General features: G+C 37.3%; 1 protein-coding gene across 2 annotated transcripts in view; it reads right to left on the bottom strand.

Annotated features, from left to right (window-relative positions):
* Window positions 1–27,754, bottom strand: part of LOC106878543 (protein-glutamine gamma-glutamyltransferase K) — a 142,577-nt gene that overhangs the window by 57,583 nt on the left and 57,240 nt on the right. For both annotated transcript variants that reach the window (XM_052969397.2, XM_089356249.1), the window contains exons 3-7: window positions 14,586–14,768; window positions 12,190–12,471; window positions 11,302–11,420; window positions 4,378–4,485; window positions 3,742–3,919 (exon numbers count right to left, since the gene is read on the bottom strand). In XM_052969397.2, coding sequence (XP_052825357.1) covers window positions 3,742–3,919; window positions 4,378–4,485; window positions 11,302–11,420; window positions 12,190–12,471; window positions 14,586–14,768 — 870 coding nt within the window. The remainder of the gene's footprint in view (window positions 1–3,741; window positions 3,920–4,377; window positions 4,486–11,301; window positions 11,421–12,189; window positions 12,472–14,585; window positions 14,769–27,754) is intronic.

The following is a 27,754-nucleotide window of genomic DNA, read 5'->3' as shown; positions in this document are numbered from 1 at the left end:
GACCCGGCAAGGCAAGTGAGAGCATAATCTGTGACCTCTGCCAGAAGTATAGCCAGCTCACTTATTCGTATTTTTACTTCATTGGACACTACAAACTCTTCTTGCAAAGACCTGTTGAGGCAAGTGAATTTGGAATTTGAAATTTGAAATCTGAAATCAAAATCGAACCGAATCCGATGACTGGCACCCATGCCAACCTCTCCTTCATTGGACACTAAACTCTGCTTGTGAAGACCTGTTGGGGCAAGTGAAATCGAAATCGTAATTGAACCATACTCAATGACTGGCATCTGTGCCAGTGGAGCACTAATAGCACTGTCCGAGCATGTTCATTGCCAGAGCAGCTGTCTGGCTTCCGTGTTAGTGGCCCGTAAATAGCACCATTTGAGTGTAATCATTACCAGTGTCACCTTCTAGCACTTGTGCTGGTGGCACGTTAGAAAGTCATTCGAGTGAGGTCATTGCCAGTGCTGCTGGACTGGCTCCCGTGCAGGTGGCATGTAAAAAACACCTTTTTGAGCGTGGCTGTTGCCAGTACCATGTGACTGGCCCTTGTGCCATTGGCACGTAAAAGCACTCACTACACTCTTGGAGTGGTTGGTGTTAGGAAGGGCATCCAGCTGTAGAAAATCTGCCAGATCAGATTGGAGCCTGGTGCAGCCTGCTGGCTTGCCAGTCCTCAGTCAAATCGTCTAACCCATGCTAGCATGGAAAGCAGATGTTAAATGATGATGATGTACTTTACATAGCTGTATATCAGTATGCATCGATGAAAAGTGGTATATTTAAATACAAGAAAAAGGATGTAACTGTTTACAAGGACAATGTTAGTGTACCATATCATCTCTCATAGAGTTGAACTTTTAACGTTTTTGTATAGATGAAACATTGTTTTTAGCCAACAATACCATATTTAGCAATATAGCAACTGCAAGCATTTAACTGACTATGCAGTCAGATAAACATGCTCTTCAACACTTATCAAAGCTAATAATATCTTGTGATAGATGTGAAAAATCTTTAGCTAACTTCAAAGACCTACTTCCATTTCATGTACCAAAATGCATTTCATAGAATCTTATTTTCTTATAAATAAACCCCACTTCAAACATTTCATCAGAGATGTCTTAATGTGGTCAGATGCACTGTCTTGCGACAGGGTTTTAAAAGACACTCTCTCACCCATTCACATATTCTGTAATTCCATTTCTCTCTCTTACATATACACATGATGGAACACTAATAAAATATACATATTTTAGCAAACATACAATTTGCATTTCTCTTTCTCGTTCATACATGTAAAAACTATCAAATGAGATTAATGGCTTTTAGGAATAGGCATGGCCATGAGGTGCAGGTTTGACTATGAAGTGCAAGTATGGTTGTGCAGTAAGTTTGCTTCCGATGGTTTCAGGTTCAGTCCCAATGCGTGACACTTTGGGCAAGTGTCTGGGTAAGTATCTTCTACTATATTCTCAGACCAATCAAAGCCTTGTGAGTGGTTTGGGATGATGGAAATTGAAAGAAGCCCATTATATATATATATATATATATATATATATATATATATATATACATATATATGCCAACATCGAAAGCAGATGTTAAATGATGATGGTGATGATGTATGTATGTATCTACATATGTATATGTATGTGAGTATGTGTGCTACTATCTCTTTCCTTTCCAGTCGCGGTGGTGGTGGTGGGGATGTGATGGTGGCAGCAGTGGTAGCAGCGGTGACAACAACTATGGCATGATGATGTAATTCTAAGTTCATTTTTTAGTCATCCACTCTAAACTTTTCTACAACTAATTTTAACAGCTTTCTGATAATTAATGAGAATAAATATGTTGACTTGAGAATATATCATTATCTGTTTCTTATCCATCCTTCAACAATCTCACAAGTGACATTATTTTCATAATTACATTTGGTGATAACCAGATATTGCTCTTATTAACATTTATCAGTTATATCAACATTTTATTCTAAGTTACTCTAGAAAAGGTAGCCTTTCAATAAATTAAAGTTTATCTAAGTGCTTGACTCGAGATAATTAACTAAAATTTTGAAAGCAGTGCTCTCGAATGGTTACGGTCAAATGACTGAAACTAGTCAAAAAATATGTTGTGCAAACTGCTCAATAAAAGCCTAATAAAACATTATGGATTTGCTCAATTATATGAACACAGTTGTTTTAAGAAGTGCACCAGCTTTTACAGATGAAAAATGGTTTTATAGAAGTATAATAACTGGATCATTATTCAAAAGAACATAAGTTCAAACTACACAACAGACATTCTTGATGTAAACATTGTAAAACTTTCTCTTCATATGCCAAGTAATTTTGAAATTTGCATATAACTTGTAAAGTGAATGCACAAGGGTTGGCTGAAAAGTTCATAAGCTGACTGTGAGGGAGAAATGCTAGAGCTGTGGAATCTTGCATGCATTAACTTCACCCCTTTTAATTAATAACTGCCTTGTTTTGTTTTGTTTTTTGTCACATGAACTGACATTTAACTGTTCATAGAAGACTTAAATAGTAACTAGTAGTAACTTCTCTTGAAAATGGACAAAATTTTAAATTGTGATGTTATCAAGTACCAGCAAAAAAGGGTTACACTTCTAAGGACATTCATACTGACAGGATTGCTATATTAGGGAGGGTGGTCTAGCTTTATTAACAGTGCAAAAGTAGACAGCTAAATTTAGGAGAGGAAGGGAAGGTCTTGAAGATGGCTCATGGTCTGGACATCCTGCAACTACCACCACCAAGGAAAACATTGATTTTATTCACTACATGGTGATGGATGAGTGGAAATTAACTATAAATCAAGTAGCCAGTGCCATCAGTATATCTCATGAGAAAGTTGAGAATATATTCACAATGAATTTGGCTTGATGAAGGTTTCTGCTTGGTTGGTGCCAAGTCTTCTGACATCTGATCAAACGTGAACCAGATTGATCACATCATGGAGAAAATCTGACATTGTTTCAGGCAGATCCAGCTGCTTTTCTTGAATATTTCCTAACCTAGGATGAGTGTTGGGATGATCACTTTGAACCAGAAACTAAGAGATAATCAATGTAAGGGAAACACCCCTTTTCACCTGCTCCAAAGACGGCCACAGTCATTTCATCTGCAGAGAAAGTGATGGCCTCAGTTTTTGGGGATGCAAAAGGCATTATTGTGTTTATTGACTATGTCCAAAAGGGAGAGTACTATGCCAACTTGCTGAGGTAGGCACAAAAGGCTATCAAGACCAGATGCCCAAGAAGGCTGACAAAAGTGGTTTTATTTCATCAGCACACATGTGTGCTTCTGCACACAAGTCCTTGGTTTCAATGGCTGCTGTGAATGACTGTAGCTTTGAACTGGTTGATCACCCTCGCTATTTTCCTGATTTGGTCCCATTTGACTATCATCTGTTCCTCAACATAAAAATACACTTTGCTGGGAACCAGTATTCCATCATGTCTGCTGTTGATGACTTTTTTGACCAACTGGATGAAATCTTCACCAATGGGATCCAAGCACTGCAACAACAATGGAAGGAATGTGTAAACTGCAAGGGGAACTATTTTGAAAAATAAACCTCATTAGTTCACATTCCATGAGAGTATCTTGGTCAGCCTATAAGCTTTTCAGCCAACCCTCATAAAGATTTTCTTTTTGAATTAACAACAATAATAAATTTATCTGCAAAATAAATAAATCAAGAAATACTCACATGTAGTCATTAGCCCTGAGAAAACCCAACACTGTCCATAACGAACAGACTGTAAGGTTTCAACATACTGTGAGATTATTGCAGTACTTCCACTCCATTCAGAAGGACGTGTACTTGGTTTAGGATAATCAGCTGCCCACATGCCCTCAATGAGACCATCATCATCGTTGCTGTTTGTCTAAAAATATGGAAGAAAATAATAGAAAGGAGTAGAAATTAGAAATAGAGTGTGGCCATTTAAACCATCAAATAGAAAGAGTGAAATGTTTAAATAAATTATATAAATATAATTATGAAATATTATCACTATATTATTTAAAATTTTTAAATTTAGGTCTGGTAATAAAATCCTTTATTTTACACACATTCTATAATTTTGTCTTGTATGATTTACAGATTTTTTTTCTGATTGTCTACACTTATTTCAGGGAACCATACACTACTATAAAAGTGAAATAACATTAAATGAATAGTAGTGTGCTTGTATATGGAGGTATACTATAGTTCTTAACAACAGACATAGTATCAAGTAAATTTAGCAGGATCGATTATTTCCATTAGTTACTCTCAACAAATTTCAATTTACATGTTATCAACTCTTTTTCTCTTGTATTAATAAAAAGTTTAATCATTTACCAAGGCAGTAAGGCAACGAATGACTGTCACAGGGTCTCTCTTGGCTGCAGTAGAAAGACCTCCTTTATCCAGCAGAAGCAAAGCTACATCAAGGCAGGGTTCTTGAAACTAAAAATTACAAGAAAAAAGAATAAAGACATTTGAGGAGCAACATGTAATTTAAAATACTAGAATTTAATTTACTAATGAAATCATTCTACAAACACAATCTGAATTGAGTGTTACACAATCAAGGGCCCGGGAACAGGGGGTGCAGCGGGTGCACCTGCACCCCCTAGAATTTTCAGGGGGTGCAAGATCAAAATTTGCACCCCCTACATAATCTTACCAGTTTCAGAAAAAAAGTGTCTAAAATCTGTCGGTATAAAATGTTTATTTCGATCTCGTTTCAAAACAAAGAAAAAATAAATAAATAAATAAATAAATAAAAGTGGTGAAGTTGGCATAAAATTTCCTAGGGAGTTTAGGACCACTAATTTCTGAAGGAAAGTAGCGTCAAAATACAAAAAAATAAGTGACAATAACAACAGTAGCAGCAACAATAACAACAAAACCAGCATGTATGGTTAATTTTGAATATATAGCATTACTTGAATTATTGAAGACAGCTCCCACCCAGTTTCTGTCTGTCAATACTTCTCTCCATCTTTCAGAACCACTCCCAAATTCTTTGTAATTGGTGTTGCTAAAGACTTCAAACATGGTTGAATGGATTCGACCGTTTGACCCCAGTCTAAAAATAAAACCCCTTCAAAATTCTTTCAGTACAAAACGACCATTCAATACCATTTGCTGCTTCACCACTGCCTGGGTAAGTGCTTTTTTTTTCAACTCCAACTTTAGTCTTGATTCACCTTTTCATTAAATTTTTACTTTCCTTAGGAAATAGTTTCCTTTTAGCGTTACTACTAACAAATCGTATCATAAAAACGTAGTTTAGGCAGAATGCCTTATATATTGACGACTTTCATTTTTTATCTTGCCTTAATTTTGTCATATTATTAATCCAAAGTCTTCCTGCGTATATATAAAATAGTATCTGCGTTATATGTGTTTCTGATGCTGTCCTGCTTTTTCGTTTTATATAGAAAACGTTGATTTAATTAGTTTGATAAGTGCCTCTGCATGAAACTCTCGAACCTTCAGTCACTATGTAACTTTCTCCGATCAATAAATCTATACTTATTGAGACTGACTCAACATAAGTTCTATTTTTCATGTTTGAACCACTACGCCTCTGATAAGAACCCAATAATGTTTGAAAATCGATTAAGGTTGTTCATCTTTTTTTCAATCTACGGAGAAATGGCTAAATTTGCCCTCTTTATAAATACACGTTATATATATATATATATATATATATATATATATATATATATATATATATATATATATATATATATATAGACCACGATAATCGGCTCGGGATTCTCCCCAATGACTTTACTAAGGTCACTCGGGGCCCCAATTCGCCTTGAAACCATTTGGTAGCTGGTATCGTTACGAGGTCTATTTATATTTACCCACTTCTCTACCTGTAAAGTAAGCTCTCCTCCAGTTATATGGTTTTACCGTATATTATCATATATATATGTGGGGGGGGGGGGTGTATATATATATATATATATATAATGAAAGAGAGAGAGGTAGGTAGGTACATATGCAAGCACACATACACGCACATATATATATATATATGTATTTGTGTGTCTGAATGTCACCCCACCATCGCCTGATAACTAATGTTGATGCGATTATGCCCCTGTAACTTGGCGGTTCGAAAAAAGAGGTGATAGAATTAATACGAGGCTTCCAAAGAATAGTTCCTAGCGTTGATTTGTTCAAATAAAAGACGGTGCTCTAGTATAGCCTATCGTTTTTTGAAGCATATTGGATGGGACGTCATGTTGCTGGTTTTGCCAATAAAAACACAAACACTATTTATTTGATGTTCACTATTTGTTTTTCAGGTTTTTGTTCGACCAGAGTTCTTTTGTTACAATTCAGTGGCCTTATACGTGGTTCTATACTTATTTTTTCTTTCTTGTGTCTGCCCTTTTTAATCATCTGCCATGTTGTATTCAACAGAAATTCAAAATCTTATGGGAAACTTCGTAAATCTTGTAAGGGAACTTGCTGAAGAATGCAGTGCAGAAGTAAGTCAGTGGTTTAAGCGTCGGGACAATTTCCTCTCTGATACAACTCAAAATGAAATTTTAGAGGCATTTGCTCATAACATTTTACATGAGATCAAAATAAAAGTAGAAAATTCCAGGTTTATTGGCATTATATATGATGGTACCACTAATTGTTCTGGCATGGAACAAGTATCAATCACTGTCCTGTACGTTTCTGAAGACCTGAATGTCAATGAGGATTTTCTAGGTTTTTATAATCCCTGTAATTGCTCTTCGAAGACACTGACTAAGATTTTTCTAGATATTTTTGTCGCCTAAACATTTCCCTTGACTCAAAGTTATGCTGTTTTTCATTTGATGGTGCAAGTACCATGAGTGGAAACATTTCAGGTGTACAAATGCGATTGAAAAATTTGTTCCCAGGTACATATTTTGTACACTGTGGAAACCACTCTCTAGACCTTGTCCTCCAAGAAGTTAGTTCTAAGTTTACCTTTGTAGCTGATGCACTGAACTTTGTTCATCAGCACACCATTTTTGTAAAAGTCACCAAAAAGAAAAGCACAATGGACAAATCTTTGTGGTGAGAATGTCATCATGTTGCAAGCAGTGTGTCCAACTCGGTGGTGCATTAGAGCAACAGCACTGAAATGAGCAGAAAACAATTATAAGAATATTCAAAATTTTTTGCTTGACCTTCTTAATGACTTATCGTTAAGAGCAACAACAAAGGCTACTGTTAAAGGGCTGCTAAAACAATCTGGCAAAGCTTCCACTTTGTTCGGCATTAAAATCACTGGGGATATATTTGTGGTATGTGAGCCAGTGGCACGTAGCTTACAGCGTCCAGGCACGACAGCCGGTGGTTGCTTGAAATTGATTGAAAAGTTGAAAACATCTCTTTCAAAAATGAGAAGTGAGAAGGTTTTTGAAAAATATTTTGATGAAGTATCCTCTTCTGACTTTGTGAAAATACCCAACATTTCGCGATCTAAAAATACACCACTGCACTTTAGGCACACAACAACTACTGAAGAAGTTGCTCTTTCTGTCACCGATGACTGGCGTCGGCAATTTTTCTCTATAGTGGCTGTCATCGAAAATGAATTGACTCGCCGGTTTCAGCAACAGGGAATACGTGTATGCTCTGAGCGAGTGGAGTTGCTGTTGTCAGCAGTCAATTGTGGAGTATTTAACTTTGAAAATGCACATCTACCTGCTTCTTTTGATTTGCTCTTACTGTCATCTCAAATCAAACTTCTTGCTAGCCTATGGACGGAAAGGGAAAATTTGCCTAAATTATTTAATGACATAATTGATAAATGGAGAGTGTCTGATGCTATTTTTCGTTCTAGTATGCCACAAGTGTTGGCGTTAATGCAGCTTGTCTTGTCTTCACCTGTATCTGTTGCATCAAGCAAAAGAACGTTCAGTGCACTTCGCCGTTTGAAGACCTGGCTCCGTACCACAATGACACAAGACCGTCTTACACATACGATGAAAACACTTTGCACATCCTCATGAAACCTTTCATTAACAAAACGTGTGAGCCTAGGAAATCTTTTGGAATATGTTGATACAGTTTTTTTCATATACGTGTGTATTATGGAGTGATGCAAAAACTCGGCTTACTTCCATTTTAACACTTCTTATAGTTTCATTATTTCTTGATAAACTGACATTTGAATGTTCAGAGAAAACTTCAAAAGTAACTATTAGTGGCTTCTCTTCAAGATGAACAAAATTTGGCATCATGCTGTTATCAAGTACCTGTAGAAAAAGGATTTAGTCCCCAAGGACATGATATATCGGAGGATGATGCTCCAGTTTTATCAACAGTGCAAAGCTGATTAACTGATTTAAGCAGAGATAATTTTGAGAAGACTAATGATCTGAACAGTCTGCAACTGCTTCCATTGGAGAAAAAATATAAATTGCTAATGTTATTAGCATATCACCTGTGAGGGCTGAGAATATTCTACACAATAAATTTGGCATGATGAAAGTTTCTGCTTGGTGGGTGTTGCTTCTTCTGACACCTGATTAAAAGGGTACCAGGCTGATCACATTTCGATAATATCTGACATTGCTTGAGGCAAATCCAGTTTCCTTAAATGTGTTGGGTTTATCATTTTGAGTTAGAGAATAAGAGATAATCTAACAGTGGAGACACTCTTCAACACTTACTCTAAAGAAGGTCATCAAGATCGTTTAATCTGCAGGGAAGGTGATGGCCTCAGTATTTTGGATTGCAAAAAGCATCGTGTTTATTGACTACTTTCAAAGGCTTTCACCATCAATGGAGAGTGCTGTACTGTGCCACCTAAGGCAGTTGCGAAAGGCTATCAAGGCCAAATGCAAGGAAAACTGTCGAGTATGTTTTTCTTTCATCGAAACAAATACTCCAGTGCACAAGTAATTGGTTTCGATGGCTGCTGTGTGTGATTGGCTTTGAACTGCTAAGCCACCCTCCCTACTTTAGTGATTTGACCTCATCTTATTATCTATATCCCCTACATATATATAAAAAGAATACTCGGCTTGGAACCAATATCATAGTGATGATGTCTTATCAGCTGTTGAAAACTTGTTTAACTAACAGGATAGCTTCTTTTCCAAGGCAATCAAATCAATGAATCGCTGAAAGAAGTATGTAGATATCTTTTCTGTTTGATTTTCACTTTTCAATTGCCTCAATTTTATTCCAATTTCAAAATTGTGTATTGTTCACATAAACTAAACCAACAGTATGTTTATCCAACATTTCACAAAACTTTATTAAAAGTTCCATCGTTGAATGTTTTAACATTGTAATGTTGTCACCTTGTATAAAATGCCAGCTTCCACATCCTGTTCTCTGATGGAGGGAAAATGATCAAACTTTAAACCTCTGTTACAGTTTTCTAAAGTTTTTTCTGGAATAAGTGAATAGCATCAGATTCAACAGGAAAAATTACACCAATATATCAAATTTGAAAATTTTTGCTTAATTTTAAAATTTCAGAAGGTGAAATCAAGCAGAAAAGATCCTAATATTTAAAAATGAACTTCATTTGGTCACATTCTATGAGAATATATTGGTCAGCCTGTTAACTTTCCAGTCGATCCTCATAATAATAAAAGTTATTATTATTGAACATTTGTTTGTTTTGATACCCAAATTAGAAAACTTCACCTTGTTTGTAAAACTTTTGGGTAATACAGAAGTGTGAACCCGAGTTCTGAGAGTGCGCATGTCACAAATTTGTGCGTGCACACACTTTAGTTGTAAGTAGTCGATTTTAGCTCACAAGGCAAATGACGAGATGCGCAGATTCGCGCTACTTGCTGTAAAAGGAGTGGGGTTATCCATGTAATACAAAAAGAAAATTGCAGATAAGTTGAATATAGAAGTGAAAAATAATCATTGAATAGTGAAAAAACATTCATCTCCCCTAACTTTAAACCCTAACTCTAAACCTAACTCCTAACCCTAAACCCTAATCATAATCCCTAACCCTTAATAAAATATGGGAAAAGCTGGAGATAAATGTTTTGAAAACATTTTGAACTATCTTTCAGAATGGTTTACTTTTCAATGAAATATCATTTTGTTATTTTTCATGTTTTTATTCAATTTATCTGCAATTTTCTTCTTGTATTAGATGGTTAACCAACCCTCCATTTACAGCAAGTAGCTAGCGTCTCGTTTTTTACCTGAGTGCTAAATTCGACTACTTATGACTAACGCGTGCGCATGCGCAAATTTGTGACATGCACACTCCCAGAACTTGGATCCACACTTCTCCAGTAGTGCCAAATTTTGGAACTGAGTTTGCACCCTCTAAGCAAATTTTGTTCCCGGGCCACTGTACACAATGAAAGTCTGTAACAATTTCACATACAAATGTAATATTCCTTTTTTTCTTCATCTTTTTACTTATTTTAGTCATTAAACTGCAGCCATGCGAGGGGGGGGGGGCACCGCCTTGAAGAAATTTTAGTCGAATGAATTGTCCCCAGTGCTTTATTTTTTTTAGCCTGGTACTTATTCTATTGATCTCTTTTGATGAATCCACTAAGTTACAGGGATATAAACACACCAACACTGATTGTCAAACAGTGGTGAGGAGCAAACACAGATACAAAGACACACACATATATATGATGGGCTTCTTTCCATTTTCGTCTACCAAATCCACTCACAAAGCTTTGGTCAACCTGAGGCTACAGTGTAAGACACTTGCCCAAACTCAGTACCATGTGGCTAGGAAGCAAGCTTCTTACCAGCAATAAAACAATCAAAAATAACTTTTGTTAGCTTGTGATATTCAATTCAAAATTTGCCCAATGTATCATTTTAGGAAAATAAGTTTTGCCAGATTGTCTTAACCTAAGCATATTACAAGACATCTTCAATCAGTCTCTCTACAATAAAATGATTGATAACAGCCTTTTGGATTATAAAGGCTTACAAATGTAGTAACAAATAGGATTAGAATAGATAGTATAGTTAAATTAACTCCCTTCCCTCTAAAAGCTACCCCTTCGCTACAGTTGTAACAAATAAGAAGCTTCAATTAAATAAGATGTTTTTTTTTAAATCCTGTATAAAGTGTTTAATGCTGATAAGCTAATTCTTAAAAATAATTCTAATGTATGTATTTATGGTTATTACACAAATGTTAGTAATTTAGAAGAATCTACAAACTCAAGCAAAGATCCAGCTGTGTCTCTTACTTATTAAGAAACTATCCCTAAAATTTTAGTTTATAAAATGTTCTAATGATTCTCCATATCTACTCACCTGTCCAAAATTCCATGGTCTACCTCGAAAAAATTTTGAAGAACCAACCCATATTCGTCCTGTTTCATTTAAGATATACTCATCTAGCAGCTTTTCATTTTCCATATATACAGTATCATCTATAATCAAGAAAGAAAAGTGAAAGAGAGAAAAATGGTTGCTGTCAGTTATACCATTACCAGCTCATGATAGTAGTGATAATGGTAATGAGTACCCTGAGAAAAAAAATAATAGAGACTGTCCTTATGGGAAGATGGTCTCAAAACAGCAATAGCACCATGATGGAATGCTATTACAGAAGCAAGCCTACCAAAATAGAACACAGGAATAATGAGGGAAAACTGTTCAATCATAGACATTGCATGCCCTAATGATGAGAAAGTATCAGAAAGAAAAGAGAAGCAGGCCAGATATATGATAATTTGAATGCAAGATAAAAAAAACTGTGGCCATTGAAGGAGAGTGTTGTGCATGTTATTGCTGTTGGAGCCCTGAGAATTATAAGTATGAAATTCACAAACTTGATTGAAAAGAACAGAGTAAATATAAAAATATGTGCACAGAAAATAGCATGAATCTTCCAGAGTTCTTGAGACTTGAATGAAAAGTGTTATTAATCCACTGGCTGTGGACAGCCGACACTTTGTTACATACCTCAGGAAAGGTACTATGTTAAACAATGATAATAGTAAAATAAATAGTAGTATAGTAGAACAAGTAGAAAGATAAATTTTATTCAATGCATAGATACTGTTCAGTATCTATGCGTTGAATAAAATTTATCTTTCTACTTGTTCTACCATACATTTCATCGCTTCGAAAAACAAACTTGTTTGTTTACATACAGCGTAAATAGTAGTATAATTTATATTTATTAATACAACTTACCTTTACACCAAGGGTTGAAAAGCAAAATGAAACTTTCCTTGTGCAAATATCTTTCTACTTCATCATCTTTTTCATCTGCATTTTTTGTCTCTACAAAAATCATGTAGTTTCCGATTGAAGAATTTGCTGCAGGGGTTACTTCCACCTGAATAGTTTCTCCCTCAACACTCAGACATTTAACAATCCACTTGTTACGCTTCACCTTATTCAAAGCACGTGGTCTCAAATCTTCAAACAATTTTAATCTTATTAGAGTCCCTTTGCTCTCCTGTGGTTTATCACCTTTGGAATAAAAGAAAGAAACAAAAATGCATATTGTAATATCATCATCATTATCATGATAGTTTTAACATTTTTTTTTTTATGCAGGATAGTTTAGTGATATAGATATTAGACTATCTGTTCATCAGTCAAGAATTCAAAACCTCTACATGTTGTTGTTATTATGCAAAAGTGTTACAAGTCCAAAATGTTGCTTTTTCAGAAATCAAAAAAGTAGTTTCACCATTCCATAGCAAAACTGCTGTACTACACTTTGACAATTTTTGATATCTTGGTATATGAAGCAGCTGGAGATATGATAGTTTGACCAAAAAAAACGTCTATTGTAAGCAAAAATAAATATTGAAAAAAAATGCCCTAGGATACAGTTTTCACTTTATTATAATATGGGATCAGAAAGAGAGATTATCAGAGATTGTTTAGTCTAGTATTTGTTCAAACTTTCAAAATTATAGTTGTGTATTGTCTGCAATTAGTGTTTCTTTAATAGTATAGTGATTGTATTTTTATGTTGTTAAAGGAGATAAGACTGCTATAAGATCATAAAAGACCACTTATACTGTATAGAGATATTGTTTGTTTGAAGAATGATGATAAGCAAAAATGATATCGTTTGCATATAAGTGTGAATTATTGGAGACCATGGTAAGGTTATTCATGTGCAGGAGAAACAGTAAACATTCTGACACCAGAGTTAACAGAGTTTTGACCAGAGAGGGACCATTAGTAAATTCTAAGTAGCTTCTGATACAAGAACCCTCTCAGAGTCCTCTCTGTGCTGTAATGGTTGTTAGTAATTCAGAAAAACCGAGGTTTTTGGAGATGCTTTTGATTACACCTATGACTGCAGATGCCATGTCTCTCATGAAATTGTTTTCCATTGATTGGTAATGATTTGCAAAATTAATGAATGAGAAAGTATTTAAAGAGGGAATATATACAACAGGAAGAGTTCTTAAAAAAAATTAGAAGGACGATTGAAGTGTAGGGGATAAGTGAACAAGAAAAACAACTGAGGGGCAGAATAAATTCAAAGAGTGCATATATATGTTGGTAAGAAACAGTTTCCATGGAATGTGGGGAGATTCTGGGGAAAGGACCAAAATATACTAAAGGGTTTGCATTTTGTTTGGGATAAAGTGACATGCCAGAAGTAAATCTGAATTTTTAATGTACAGCCAGTGGATAGAACGCATTAATAGAGTATTGATGCTGTAAATATTTCACACTGTGTGACCACAATTTACCACCTTAAACAGTGACAGTACTATAAACCTGACATAATTTATTTGTGTAGATAAATCTTGAAAAGTTTTGAACTCCACTAGGAATCAGCTGCTCTACATATACTGCATGAACATAAAAATTTCAAGAATACTTATGACTTCATTGGTTAAGAGATTCATCCTCATGATAACTATAAAAAGAATTATCAGGTGATATTTTTAGTGTCTTAAATAAGACTATATTGGAGAAAAAATATTATATTTTCTCCAATAATTCTTAGGAAAATATGATACATACCTCACAACTCTGCATATCAAAACATTAGATAGTCTCTTAATATTTACAACCATGATTTGAACTCTCTTATTTTACCTATTTAAAACTGAGTCAGTGAGAATGTGGGACTTATATACAGGCAAAATAGAAACTTTCTATGAAATGCATACTGTGAGAATCATTTAACCAAAATTTCTACATTGTGTATTCCATTGCAGTAAATATGAGGTAAATTGAGAGCATGAACCAGCTTCATTTGTCAGTTAAACCTATTTCAATTCACATCTCATTTCTCTTGCCTTCAACATATTGATTTTGGGCTGACTAAAGAAAGCAATATTTCAATACAATATACAAAATGAAGAAAATATATAATGGTAGCAGGACTGAATGTAATGTCAAGCAAATTGATGGTGATTAGTTGTATCGTGACCAATACTTTCTTTAATTTGTTTTCCTGAGAATACTGGATGTGTATCTTCCCATGTGTTCAAAACTACAGATATATCTTTGTACACTCTCAAATTAATGTAGTTATTGATTCTGTTTGTTAAAAAGTTTATAGAAGAAAAAAACATAGGAAGCACACTATAAAAGAAGTGTTTACTTACCAACAGAAAACTGAAGGACAACATCATCAATTTCCTTTATGACTTTGCGATGAAAGGTTAAGCCCAGGATAAAAGAACTTCCTCTTCGAACAATAAGATACTTTTGGTCAAATTCATCTGTATGGTGTGACTTCCGATTTGACTCGAGGTGTAAATGTAAAGATTGAAACTTCAATGTCTCCTCTATTGAAATTAGATCAAATAAAAATAGCAAAAAAGTTAGATATACAGGGTGCGTAAGGTATTTGAGGACATACCTTTGTGGGGTCATTACTGCATTTTTTGCTAACTCTGTATAATCTTTGTTTCAGAAAATAATAATGGCAGACTTTCAGCTTACTCAAGAAATGAAGAGGCATGCTGTTATTGTGGTTATAAAGGCTGAGCATAGCGATTTAGAAATATCTCAATTTTTAAAAGTTACCTGATCGTTCTTCTACAAAGTTTGTAAGGAGTTAGAGACTGAAGATTGAAACATATCACCAGTATCAAAGCATAAAAAGCATCCTAAACGCTCTGAAATCACCAGAACACTTGAATTTATCCAGCAAGTTCAACAAAACAAGGTCCCAGAAACTCCATGAAGTCAATTGCAAAAGATCACCATGTGTCAGAAGGAACAGTCAGAAATGTTGTTCACAAAGACATCAGATAAAAGTCTTATATGACGAGGAAAGGTCAATTTGTCAGAAAAAGCAAAAGAAAATCAATACATTAGAACTAAAGGATTCTTAAATAAACTGAAAAACCAGCAGAAGCAGATTTGATTTGGTTTTTCTCAAACGAGAAAAACTTCGACCAAGATCAAAAAGTTAACAGAAGAAATGACAGATGATTATGTGCAGACCCTTCTGAAGTTCCATACAAAATTTCCTACAACTTCCGTAGTTTTAGGGGTTGTCAGCAATGAAGGACATGTGATGCCTCCTTACATCTTTCCACAAGGCCTTACAGTTAACTCTTCCACTTACATTGAGGTCCTGGAAGCAATTGTTAAGCCCTGGATAGACAGTGTATGCAATGGAAGGCCATGTGTGTCTCAGTAAGACTCTGCACTATTACACATGGTTCTAGTAACAAAGGAATGGATGGCTGAAAATTTTCATGATCACATACCCCTAACATCTGACCTCCTAATTCCCCAGATCTCAATCCATTGGATTATTACATGTGGAACGTTGTTGAGAGAGAGGTCAATGAACACACCCATAATACCAAAGATTCTTTGAAAGCTGCCATAGTCAGTAATGTCCAAAATGAACCAGGACCACTTAATTTGAGCATGTAGATGATTTAGATCTCATATAGAAGCAACTGTTAAAACTGAAGGTGGCTTTTTGAATACAGAAAACAATGTTTATTTTTATTCTCATAGCATTTTTTGATAAATAAAGCTATTATTTGTTATTATATATCTGTTTTTTTTTTATATATTGATCTCTTTTGCCAAATCAGTAAGTTGCAGGGATGTAAACACAGCAACACTGGTTGTCAAGAGGTAATGGTGGGGACAAACACAAACACAAAGACATGCACAAAGATATATTTAAACATATATATACAACAGGCTTTTTCAGTTGCCATCTACTAAATCCACTCACAAGGCTCTGGTTGGCCTAAGGCTATTGCAGAAGACACTTGCCCAAGGTGCCACGCAGTGAGACTGAACCTGGAATCATGTGGTTGAAAAGCAAGCTTCTTATCACACAGCTACACCTGTGTATGTATAAATATATAATGCATGAATATACATTATATATTTATACATACAAATACATATACCCATATATATATGTATATATTTATATGTATATGTATATATAAAAGGGTAAAGAACCCCTTTGGTCATAAATGACCATAGAAGAGCATTTAGAAAGTTACCCTCCAAGGCACAAGTCCAGGCAAGGTTATTTATGGAAGATCAGCAGATGCCCATACATACCAGCCTCCCCTCTCCCTGTCATCGCAGTCACTCAAAAGAAAGGCAAAGGCTGATATATATAAAGGCAAAGGCTGTCGTTATTTGATTGCTGTTATTTTGTGCACGTGTGAGTAAAGATCAGTTGTGTTTTTTTTTAGGGTAAAAATAAGTCATTTGGGCTTATTTCTATATTGTGGAAACACGTGAAATTCTTCAAGCTGGCAGGCTGACTCCTTCATTGAAAACCAAAGTTGAAACTCAAACATTCCAGATAAAATGGTATCAACAGATAGATTGGCTTTATGCAAGTAGCATCACAGAGAAACTCTACTGCTGGCCATGTTTGTTGTTTCAACCAAGTCCTGAGGATAGTCCTGAAGGAAAAGAAAGATGATCTCGTGAGGAAAAGAACGATGGACGATGGTCGCATGTGAGCAAAGAGAGAGAAAAAAGAGAAAGAGGGAGAGAGAGAGAGTCAGATGGAAAATGGTGAAGGGGAGAAAAAGAGAATTAGAGAAAAGGATGGGGGATATATATATGAATATATATATATATATATATATATATATATATATCATCATCATCATCATCATCATCATCGTTTAACATCCGCCTTCCATGCTAACATGGGTTGGACGATTTGACTGAGGACTGGTGAAACCGGATGGCAACACCAGGCTCCAGTCTAATTTGGCAGAGTTTCTACAGCTGGATGCCCTTCCTAACGCCAACCACTCAGAGAGTGTAGTGGGTGCTTTTACGTGTCACCCGCACGAAAACGGCCACGCTCGAAATGGTGTCTTTTATGTGCCACCCGCACAAGCCAGTCCAGGGGCACTGGCAACGATCTCGCTCGAAAATCCTACGGGAGCCAGTCAGGCGGTACTGACAATGGCCACGCTCAAAATGGTGCATCTCATTTGCCACCCGCACAAGAACCAGTCCAGGGGCACTGGCAACGATCTTACTTCATTACTGATCTTACCAAAGGTCTCGGTCAGTAGTCATCGCCTCGGTGAGGCCCAATGTATGAAGGTCTTGCCTCACCACCTCAGCCCAGGTCTTCCTGGGCCTACCTCTTCCACGGGTTCCCTCAACTGTTAGGGTGTGGCACTTTTTCACGCAGCTATCCTCATCCATTCTCACCACATGTCCATACCAGCGCAATCGTCTCTCTTGCACACCACAACTGATGCTTCTAATGTTCAGCTTTTCTCTCAAGATACTTACACTCTGACGGGTATTCACATTGACATTACACATCCATCGGAGCATACTGGCTTCATTCCTTGCAAGCTTACGTATGTCCTCAGCAGTTACAGCCCATGTTTCACTGCCATGTAGCATGGCTGTTCGTACGCATGCGTCATACAGTCTGCCTTTTACTCTGAGTGAGAGCCCCTTTGTCGCCAGCAGGGGTAAGAGCTCTCTAAACTTTGCCCAGGCTATTCTTATTCTAGCAGCTACACTTTCAGCGCACCCACCCCCACTACTAACTTGGTCGCCCAGATAGCGGAAGCTATCGACTACCTCTAGTTTTTCACCCTGGAATGAGATAGAAGTTGTTTCCTGTTTGTTTACAGTCTTTATTGCACCTGAACATCTGCCACAAACAAAAACTAACTTGCTAGTTAACCTGCCTTTGATGTTGCTGCACCTCTTATGTGTCCATAGCTTGCACCGGGTACATCTTATAGAGTTACTACCTACTCCTTTTCTATATACTGAGCAGGGCCATCTACCTGAAGGGGTTTGTGTTTTATCTACCTTCCTACTTATTAGGATTTTGGTTTTAGCTAGGTTGACTCTAAGGCCCTTCAATTCTAGACCTTGCTTCCACACCTGAAACTTCTCCTCTAGTTCTGATAGTGACTCCGCAATTAGGGCAAGGTCATCAGCATAGAGGAGCTCCCAGGGGCAACCTGTCTTGAACTCCTCTGTGATTGCCTGGAGGAATGTATATATATATATATATATATACATATAAATGTATATGTATATATACATGTTATATATATATATATATATATGGTGGTTGTCTATTCCTTACACAGAGTTTGACCACCTCCTGTACCTATACCTTAGCCCCTTCATGGCGTCTGATGTGGCTTTTTAAACCAGACAATGTTCTGAAAAAACACCCACACAGATTGCAGCTCTGATTTGAACTACCAATACCTGCAGATAAATCCTGCTCATTGTGGATCTTAACATGTCTTTTAAGACCCCCATTAGATTTGCAAGCCTTCTGGCATACACTACATTCAAACTTGCGCACAGACATATAGTCAGAATAGTTGGTTGAAGTTTGTTTTCCATGGGTTCGCAGGTGAGATTTGAAGCCAGCCAAAGACAGGCATGGTCTGTCACAGACTGTGCACACAAAAAGGTATTTGTCATTCACCTTCTCGATCTTTACATTCTTCCTTAAATATCTTTTGAGTCTTGCTTGCGTTATCCTGGCCTCTTCAAACACTTTCACACTTTTGTTCGCCATCTAACTTGATCTGAAGCGAGAATTTCTATATCTTCTGGAACCATTCCAAGTGACTTCATAGTAGTCCTTATGCCGTCCTTAAACCTTTTTTTATATTTACGCTGATAGTGTTTCCCTTCTGCAAGCACACCATAAAACAGCTGCTTCAGCATGTGTTCATCCACTATTTGAACAATATGGCCACACCATCTCATTTGGTTCCTCAAAATCATAGCTTTAATTGAGATAATACCTGCAGATGCAAGGACATCAGTGTTTGGACTAAAAGAACTCCATTCAATTTTTTAAATGTGATGAAGGCACATTTTTGGTGGAATTGTTCTAACAATTTAAAATGCTTTCATAACAAGTCTAAGTTTTACAACAATACAACAGGGATAGTAAGACAAATGATTTGTAAAGAGTAAACTTTGTATTGTTATTTATATGTCGCTGGCACCAAACGCATGACTCCGTGCCACCAAATGCTTTTGCTACCCTTTGAATTTGGAACTGTATTTCTGTATCAAGATTTCCATCATTTTGAACAGAGCTTCCAAGGTAGACGAACGAATCGACAACATCAAGTAATTTACTCTTAACAAAAAATTTAGAGGGATTACAAGTTGATGCATTACAACTGATTTTTTTCAAGTTGATGGTCAAGACAAAATCATCAGATACAAGAGACTGCAGACCTGTTTCAGAATGACTGACAAGATTGCAATCTTCAGTGTACAAAAATTCCCTGATGAGTGAAGTAAAAACTTTCATTTTGAATTTCAGTCTGGTCAGATTAAAAACATTCCCTGTTGTTTGATATTTTATGTAAATACCCTCCTCAGAGTTTTGAAAAGCATGTGACAACACAACAGTAAAGTATATTGCAAAGAGGGTGGGTACATCAAGGTTTCCTTGCTTTACTCCATTTTCCACAGCAAAAGATTCAGAGAGCCTACCACCAAAGTTAACTCTAGCTTTCATATCTTGATGCAAAGCTCTGACCATGTTTACAAATTTTTCTGGCAACCTATTTTCATTAGAATTAGCCACAGAGCATTTTGATTAACAGTATCGAATGCCTTGCTCAAATCAACAAAGCAACGGTATAGAGTAAGATTCTGTTCATTGAACATTTTTTGTAATTGTTTGACCATAAAGATACAATCAGCTGTGACACTGGAGGAATGAAAACCACACTGAGACTCAGACATTATATTTGGAACTATATAGGTATTTAAACATTCTAACAAAATGAGGGTAAGTACCTTTCCAACCACAGACAAAAGCGACTCCCACGAAAATTACCACACACATCCTTTAGCCCCGATTTATACAAGGTGACTAAAATGGCATGAATCCAGTCTTGAGGCACTTTCTCAGTTCTCCAACAATGACAAATTAATATATTTAAGAGTTCAAACATTTTGTCACCCCCATATTTCAAGACTTCTGCACAGATTCCATCAGACCCTGTTATTGTTATTCAGCTTATTCACAGCTAAATAAATGCCATTTAGAGTTGGTTTAAATGCCATCTCTTCTATAACTGGAAGGTGTTCGATTTTTTTCTATCATCCTCATGTCAGCAGATGATGATCTATTCAAAAGTGCAGAAAAATGTTCTACCCAGTGCTTATGAATAGAAGCGATGTCAGTCAGAAGCAAACATCCATTTGCTGTTCTCACTGGAGCTACTGAAGAAGATTTTGGGCCATATACTTCCTTAGCATAAGAGTACAACTCGTTGGCATCATTTCTATCAGCTGCTTCTTGTGCCTCTCTTGCTCTATCATTCCACCATTCTTGTTTAATTTTCCTTAGAGCAGTCTGCACTTTTTTTTCCAGCTTTCTGTAAGCTTCATTTCAGTTGGGGTTCAAGGACTGAGAAAGAAGTGTATTACCTAAGTTTTGTTTTTCTAAAAGTAGATCATGAATTTCTGCTGATCTATCTGAGAACCAGTCATAAAACTGTCCCACAGTTTCATCAGAATGGGACATTGTTGGTGCATAAATACTGACAACAGTAAGAAACCTACCTTTTGTCAGTTTGATACGGCATGACATGATCCGGTCAGATATACCACTTGGAAGCTCTGCAATGGAGGACACTAATGTATTCTTGAGAGCAAACCCAACACCAGATTTTCTACGCTGACCCTTAGGTAGGCCTTTCCAGAAGATAGTATATCCATAAGTAGGTTCAATTACTTGACCCTCACCAGAGAGACGAGTTTCAGAGAGCGCAACTATATCAAGGGAATATTTCTTAAGCTCACATTCAATAAGTGCAGTACACTTTTCTGGCCTCTTGTTGAAATAATCGTCAAGAAGTGTGCGCACATTCCAACAGCTAAAATTCAAAGTATGTTTATTTTTACTTTTTCTTGGAAATAGTTTGACCACAGTGGCAGGATGATGACTGGGTCCAGCCTGTGATACACTGGAACACCTGCCGAGCCAGATCTGTTCCTCTGATGCTTTTTTGTCATTTACTGAATCTGTTTGAAACATTTCAGAGTAAGTTACAAGTGCATTTTTAGGTTTCTACCAACCACCAATTCAATGATTTTACTACGATTTGAAGTACAGGAAGTACCTGCGCAGAGGAATAATTTTCAGTGGGTGTAGCTTGCTCTGCACTACCCCCACCTATTGGCCCAAGAAAACTTTCACCAGTGTGACATGAAAATTGACAAAACCAGGAACTTCCAAGGCATCAGGTTTTATTTCGGAGATCTTTTTCTCCTAGGTAGATTACCAACCAAGGTTAAAGAGCATCTACCTGGTCATGAGGTAAGCTATCCCATTCCAGACAACAAACCGACACTCAAACACTCTATAAAGTGATCAAATACCACTCTGGTGACCGACGCGGAGTAGCTCATTCATACATAAAGAAAAGAAAGAAAAGAAACAAGTACAATATGTGATTTGCAAATGTAAATAAGAGTTATATATAAATATAAAAAAGTAAAATATATGCAATAAATATAAATATGTATATAAAAGTAAAAATATACGTATATATACATATAAAAAAATGAAAATACAAAAGATACGATGTGTGAATAAGAATTAAATAAGAATTAAATATAAATAATATATATAAATATAAAGAAAAGTAAAAGATATACAATTGAAAGATATAAAATAATATATATCTAAAAGTAAAAATATGCATATATATATATATATATATATATATATATATATATGTGTGTGTGTGTGTGTGTGTGTGTGTGTGTGTGTATATAGCAATAAGAAAAGGGAAGAGAATATGCGTTATCCATCGACTTGCAGTCAGTGTATTTCGTTGATTAATTTGTTTATTTTATAACTAAAATGACAAAAACCACAATATACAGATGCTTATGACATACCATGTCATATTAACAATTAAGGTTACAAATATAAAGTACATTTAGCAACTGGAGAATATACAGAAACTTACAGCTGTTTCGGCCTAACGTTGGCATGCCCCATTCTATCTCTATAGCTCCTGTGCGCCGGAGTAATTAGCAGATGAAAATGATGTAATGGGGGTACATGCATGATTCGCTAGGCCTCTTCAGAGATTCACAAAATTCAATACAAATATAAAATAAAAGATAAAAATAAAATTAAAATTAAAATAAATGAAAAATGAAAATATAAAAATATAAGGCACATAAGTCTTTTATGTGCCACCCGCACAAGAGCCAGTCCAGGGGCACTGGCAACGATCTCGCTCGAAAACCCTATGAAGGCCAGTCAGGCGGTACTGGCAACGGTCACGCTCAAAATGGTGCATCTTATGTGCCACCCGCACAAGAGCCAGCCCAGGGGCACTGGCAACGATCTCACTTGGCTTGCCGGGTCTTCTCACGCACAGCACATTTCCAAAGGTCTCGGTCAGTAGTCATCGCCTCGGTGAGGCCCAATGTTCGAAGGTCTTGCCTCACCACCTCAGCCCAGGTCTTCCTGGGCCTACCTCTTCCACGGGTTCCCTCAACTGTTAGGGTGTGGCACTTTTTCATGCAGCTATCCTCATTCATTCTCACCACATTTCCATATCGTCTCTCTTGCACAGCACAACTGATGCTTCTTATGTTCAGCTTTTCTCTCAAGATACTTACACTCTCACGGGTATGCACATTGACATTACACATCCAGCGGAGCATACTGGCTTCATTCCTTGCGAGCTTACGCATGTCCTCAGCAGTCACAGCCCATGTTTCACTGTCATGTAGCATGGTTGTTCGTACACATGCGTCATACAGTCTGCCTTTTACTCTGAGTGAGAGTCCCTTTGTCGCCAGCAGAGGTAAGAGCTCTCTAAACTTTGCCCAGGCTATTCTTATTCTAGCAGCTACGCTTTCAGCGCACCCACCCCCACTTCTAACTTGGTCACCCAGATAGCAGAAGCTATCGACTACCTCTAGTTTTTCTCCCTGGAATGAGATAGAAGTTGTTTCCTGTTTGTTTACAGTGTTTATTGCACCTGAACATCTGCCACATACAAAAACTAACTTCGTAGTTAATCTGCCTTTGATATTGCTGCACCTCTTATGTTTCCATAGCTTTCACCGGGTACATCTTATCGAGTTACTACCTACTCCTTTTCTACATACTGAGCAGGGCCATCTACCCGAAGGGGTTTGTGTTTTATCTACCTTCCTACTTATTAGGATTTTGGTTTTTGCTAGGTTGACTCTAAGGCCCTTCGATTCTAGTCCTTGCTTCCACACCTGAAACTTCTCCTCTAGTTCTGATAGTGACTCCGCAATTAAAGCAAGGTCATCAGCATAGAGGAGCTCCCAGGGGCAACCTGTCTTGAACTCCTCTGTGATCGCCTGGAGGACTATGATAAATAGGAGGGGGCTGAGGACAGAACCTTGGTGGACCCCTACCTCTACCCGGAATTCATTACTGTACTCATTTCCAACCCTCACCTTACTGGCAGCATCTCTGTACATGGCTCGCACAGCTCTCACTAACCATTCTTCTATCCCAAGTTTCCTCATTGACCACCAGATAAGGGATCGGGGGACCCTGTCAAAGGCTTTCTCCATGTCAACGAAGGCCAGGTCCAGAAGTTTATCCTTGGCTAGGTATTTCTCCTGCAGCTATCTTACTAGAAATATGGCATCAGTAGTGCTTTTACCTGGCACGAACCCAAACTGCATCTCATCTAAATTGATTCGCTCCCTAATTAGTTGGGCTATGACCCTCTCCGTAACTTTCATAACCTGATCTAACAGCTTGATGTCTCTGTAATTATTTGTATCTAAAGCGTCACCTTTACCTTTGTAGCAGTTGACTATGGTGCTGCTACACCAGTCATTGGGTATGACTCCTTCGTGTATCACCTGGTTCGTAATACAGGTGACTAGGCTGTAGCCAACACTGCCAGATATTTTGAGCATCTCTGCATTGATTCCTGATGGGCCAGGGGCTTTCCCTATCTTCATACTCTTAATTGCTTTATCTACCCTGGTACTGTCAACTGGGATAGCTGGTCCCTCTGTTGGGTCGACATACGGCAGACTCTCATTCTCCCATTCATTCTCTTTATTAAGCAATCTATCGTAGTGGCATCTCCAGACCTCTTTCTTTGCAGCCTCATTTAGTGCAAGCGTACCATCATCCATGCGAACACATTTCTCTCTTACGACATCACTATTCTCTCTCCTACACTGTCTTGCAACACGAAATACCTCGAGTCTTGGTCCTCATGGCGCAGAACATTGGCAAATCTTTTCTTATCTGCTTCCCCTCTGGCTAAATAAACCTGTCGCCTAGCTTCCCTTCTAGCAGATTGGTACAATTCCCTGCTACCACCGTTCTTCCAGTCCTTCCAAGCCTGTTTCTTTTGTCTAATAGCCCTGTCTACCTCCTTGTTCCACCACCACGTTACTCTGGGTCAAGAGGGGACTTTACACCAACCACAGGTCGGTGGCTCTCAACAGGTTGTCCCGCAGAAATCTCCACTTGTCTTCTACGTTGTATAATGCTATATCCCCTTCTATTTCGTCAAATGCTTCAAGTAACTTGTCTCTAAGTCTCTGTCCATTTGTAGGGTCTTTAAGCTTCCATACCCTTCTCCTCCAAGCCGGTCTTCTTCTGGGCACCCATATTGCCTTGATCTCAAAGTCGCTGACTACTAATCTGTGTTGGGGTGTACATTCTTCGCCAGGGAGGGTTTTGGCATTTATAAGCCTCCCTCTTTCTCTATTTCTGGCGAGGATGTAATCGATTTGGCTAGAGTGTCTGCCGGATCGGTAGGTGACTAGGTGACAGGCAGGTTTCCTGAAGTTGGTATTGCAAACCATAAGATCGTTTGCATCACAGAACTCCAGCAGTCTGGTTCCCTCCTCGTTGCGGGAACCGAAGCCATAGCCTCCATGTATGCCATGGAAGCCTCCAGCACGACGTCCGACATGACCATTGAAGTCACCTCCCACAAAGAGAAGGTCCCTGTCCCTTATCGACGAGGTAGTTTGCAAGAGGGTGTCATAGAATTGGTCTTTCAGACCATCCGGTAGCCCCGGTTGAGGGGCATAGGCTGAGATGACAGTAGCTAGCCTATGATGAAGCACTAGTCTAATCTTAAGTACTCTGTCACATACTCTAACTACCTCGATTACCTTATCAACCCATTTCTCTGCTAGAAGTATTCCTACGCCCCCGACCCCGTCAGTGTTTCCTGTCCAGAAAATCTTGTACCTGTGTTCTTTGCCTGTGAGGAACCTCGCAGAACCTCCTCTCCATCTTACTTCTTGGATGCAGCACAGATCTATGCGTCGCCGTTCAAGCATCTCAACAATCTCACCAGACCTACCTTTCAGCGTGCCGACGTTGAGAGTGCCAATCCTGACAGTGTGGGAGGAGTGGGTGTCAGAGGAGTGGGCCCGTGTGACCCTGGGATGGGGGTGAGCAGTGTCGTGCACCTGAAAAGAAAGCTTGAATTTGGCAGAATTCATAAACAAAACAACAATACCTACAACCTTCATATACTACCCAATCTTTATGCACTAGGGGGGGTATAAGGTCACTGGCAGTGTTCGCGGAAGATGATCTAAAACTTCCGGTACTGGTGGAGGGGGTGGGAGGGCGGGCGTACCGCGGGCTAAGGGAGCTTTGTCGTGGGTTCTATCAGCATAGAAATTCCAAAACGATTTGGCATGAAGTTGGAAGTGAACTGGTTATATGTTTGGGGTCGCGTGCGAGTCAGAGAGGAGGAAGTGGGGGAAGAGTAGTGATGTAGAGAGAGAGAGGGATAGAGATAGAATAGATAGATAGATAGAGAGAGAGAGAGAGACAGACAGACAGACAGACAGACAGACAGACAGACAGACAGACAGACAGACAGACAGACAGACAGAGGACAGGCAGCAGGACATCATGCTGGTTTCAAATTCGTTGGCTTTTTAGAAAAAAGTTGAAAGAAACACAGCAGTGTTTAACCGTGAGATTAAATGTTTGAATCGGTAACAGAAATGAGAGTTAAAATCGTAATTTTTAAAGGGGAGGGGGAGACGAATTTCAGTCAGGTTTGGGCTAAGGAGCAAAACTTCAAGAAAGTAGAGACGAAGACGATAAATCAAGTGATATACCTAAATAATCATGAATTTAAGACAGAAATGTATAGTTAGAAAAACGGGGTGGTGGAAGGGGAGCGCATCAGAAGGGATAATATATAAAAATAGAGATGACTTAGTTATTGTTCATGTCTTTGAGAGCTTTGTCGTGGGTTCTATCAGCATAGAAATTCCAAAACGATTCGGAGATATAAATGATTTGATAACATCTTGAGCATTTGTCTCCATTCAAAATTTTTCCTATTTTCTCCTAAGTATGTCCAAGTGTGACCATTATTTCCTGGGACACTTAAGCAATATTTAGCTACCTTGTAATTATTTCCCTAGATTCTTCCTATAAATTGTACACTCATATAAATAATTGTAAATATATATATATATATATATATATATATATATATATATATATATATATATATATATATATATATATATATATATATATATATATATATATGTTCATATAAGGATATCTACCAAATGTATTGGTATGATAATTTTTAAAAAATCGTCGAACAGGGACCAACATTTAAGATATCTAAATACAATTACTAACGGAATTTTGGTGAAATCTGATAAAACCGGGAATATTTATAAATTAACCTAACAACACTACACGGATTTACTTAAGAAAGAAATAGAGAAAAATTATAAGATAACAAATAAAAATGCACTTAAGAAGGCAAATATGGAAACCAAAGAGATAATGGAAAAATACAACCTAGCAGATAGAACAGAACCTATGGTACCAAAAGAACCGAGATTCATTCTTAAAGATCACAAAGTGAATTTTTGGACACAACCATCTTTAAGACTCATTTTCCCGACAAAATCGGACGTAGGGATACTGAGTAAAAATATTATGGATAAGTACATAACTACAATAGTTGATAAGTTGAAGTTAAATTTGTGGTCGAATACAGACCAAGTCATCGGGTGGTTTAATTCTTTTGAAGACAAGAAAAATACTAAATTCATTCAGTTTGATATAGCTAATTTTTATGCATCCATTAACCCGATCATACTGAATAAGGCACTATGGTTTTTTTCATAATAAGGCAGGGCTTACTAGAGAAGAAATTAAAGTGATATTAGCTGCTAGGAAGTCTTTTATTAGTTTTAATGATAAAGTATGGATACGTAAGGATACACCAGATGCTTTTGATGTTCCCATAGGGAGTTCAGACTT

The sequence above is a fragment of the Octopus bimaculoides genome, chromosome 1, assembly GCF_046866305.1.
Source record: "Octopus bimaculoides isolate indiv1 chromosome 1, ASM4686630v1, whole genome shotgun sequence".
In the NCBI taxonomy this organism is placed as follows: domain Eukaryota; kingdom Metazoa; phylum Mollusca; class Cephalopoda; order Octopoda; family Octopodidae; genus Octopus; species Octopus bimaculoides.
Note: the sequence above shows the minus strand (reverse complement) of the source record. Positions and strands in the feature narration are given on the sequence as shown.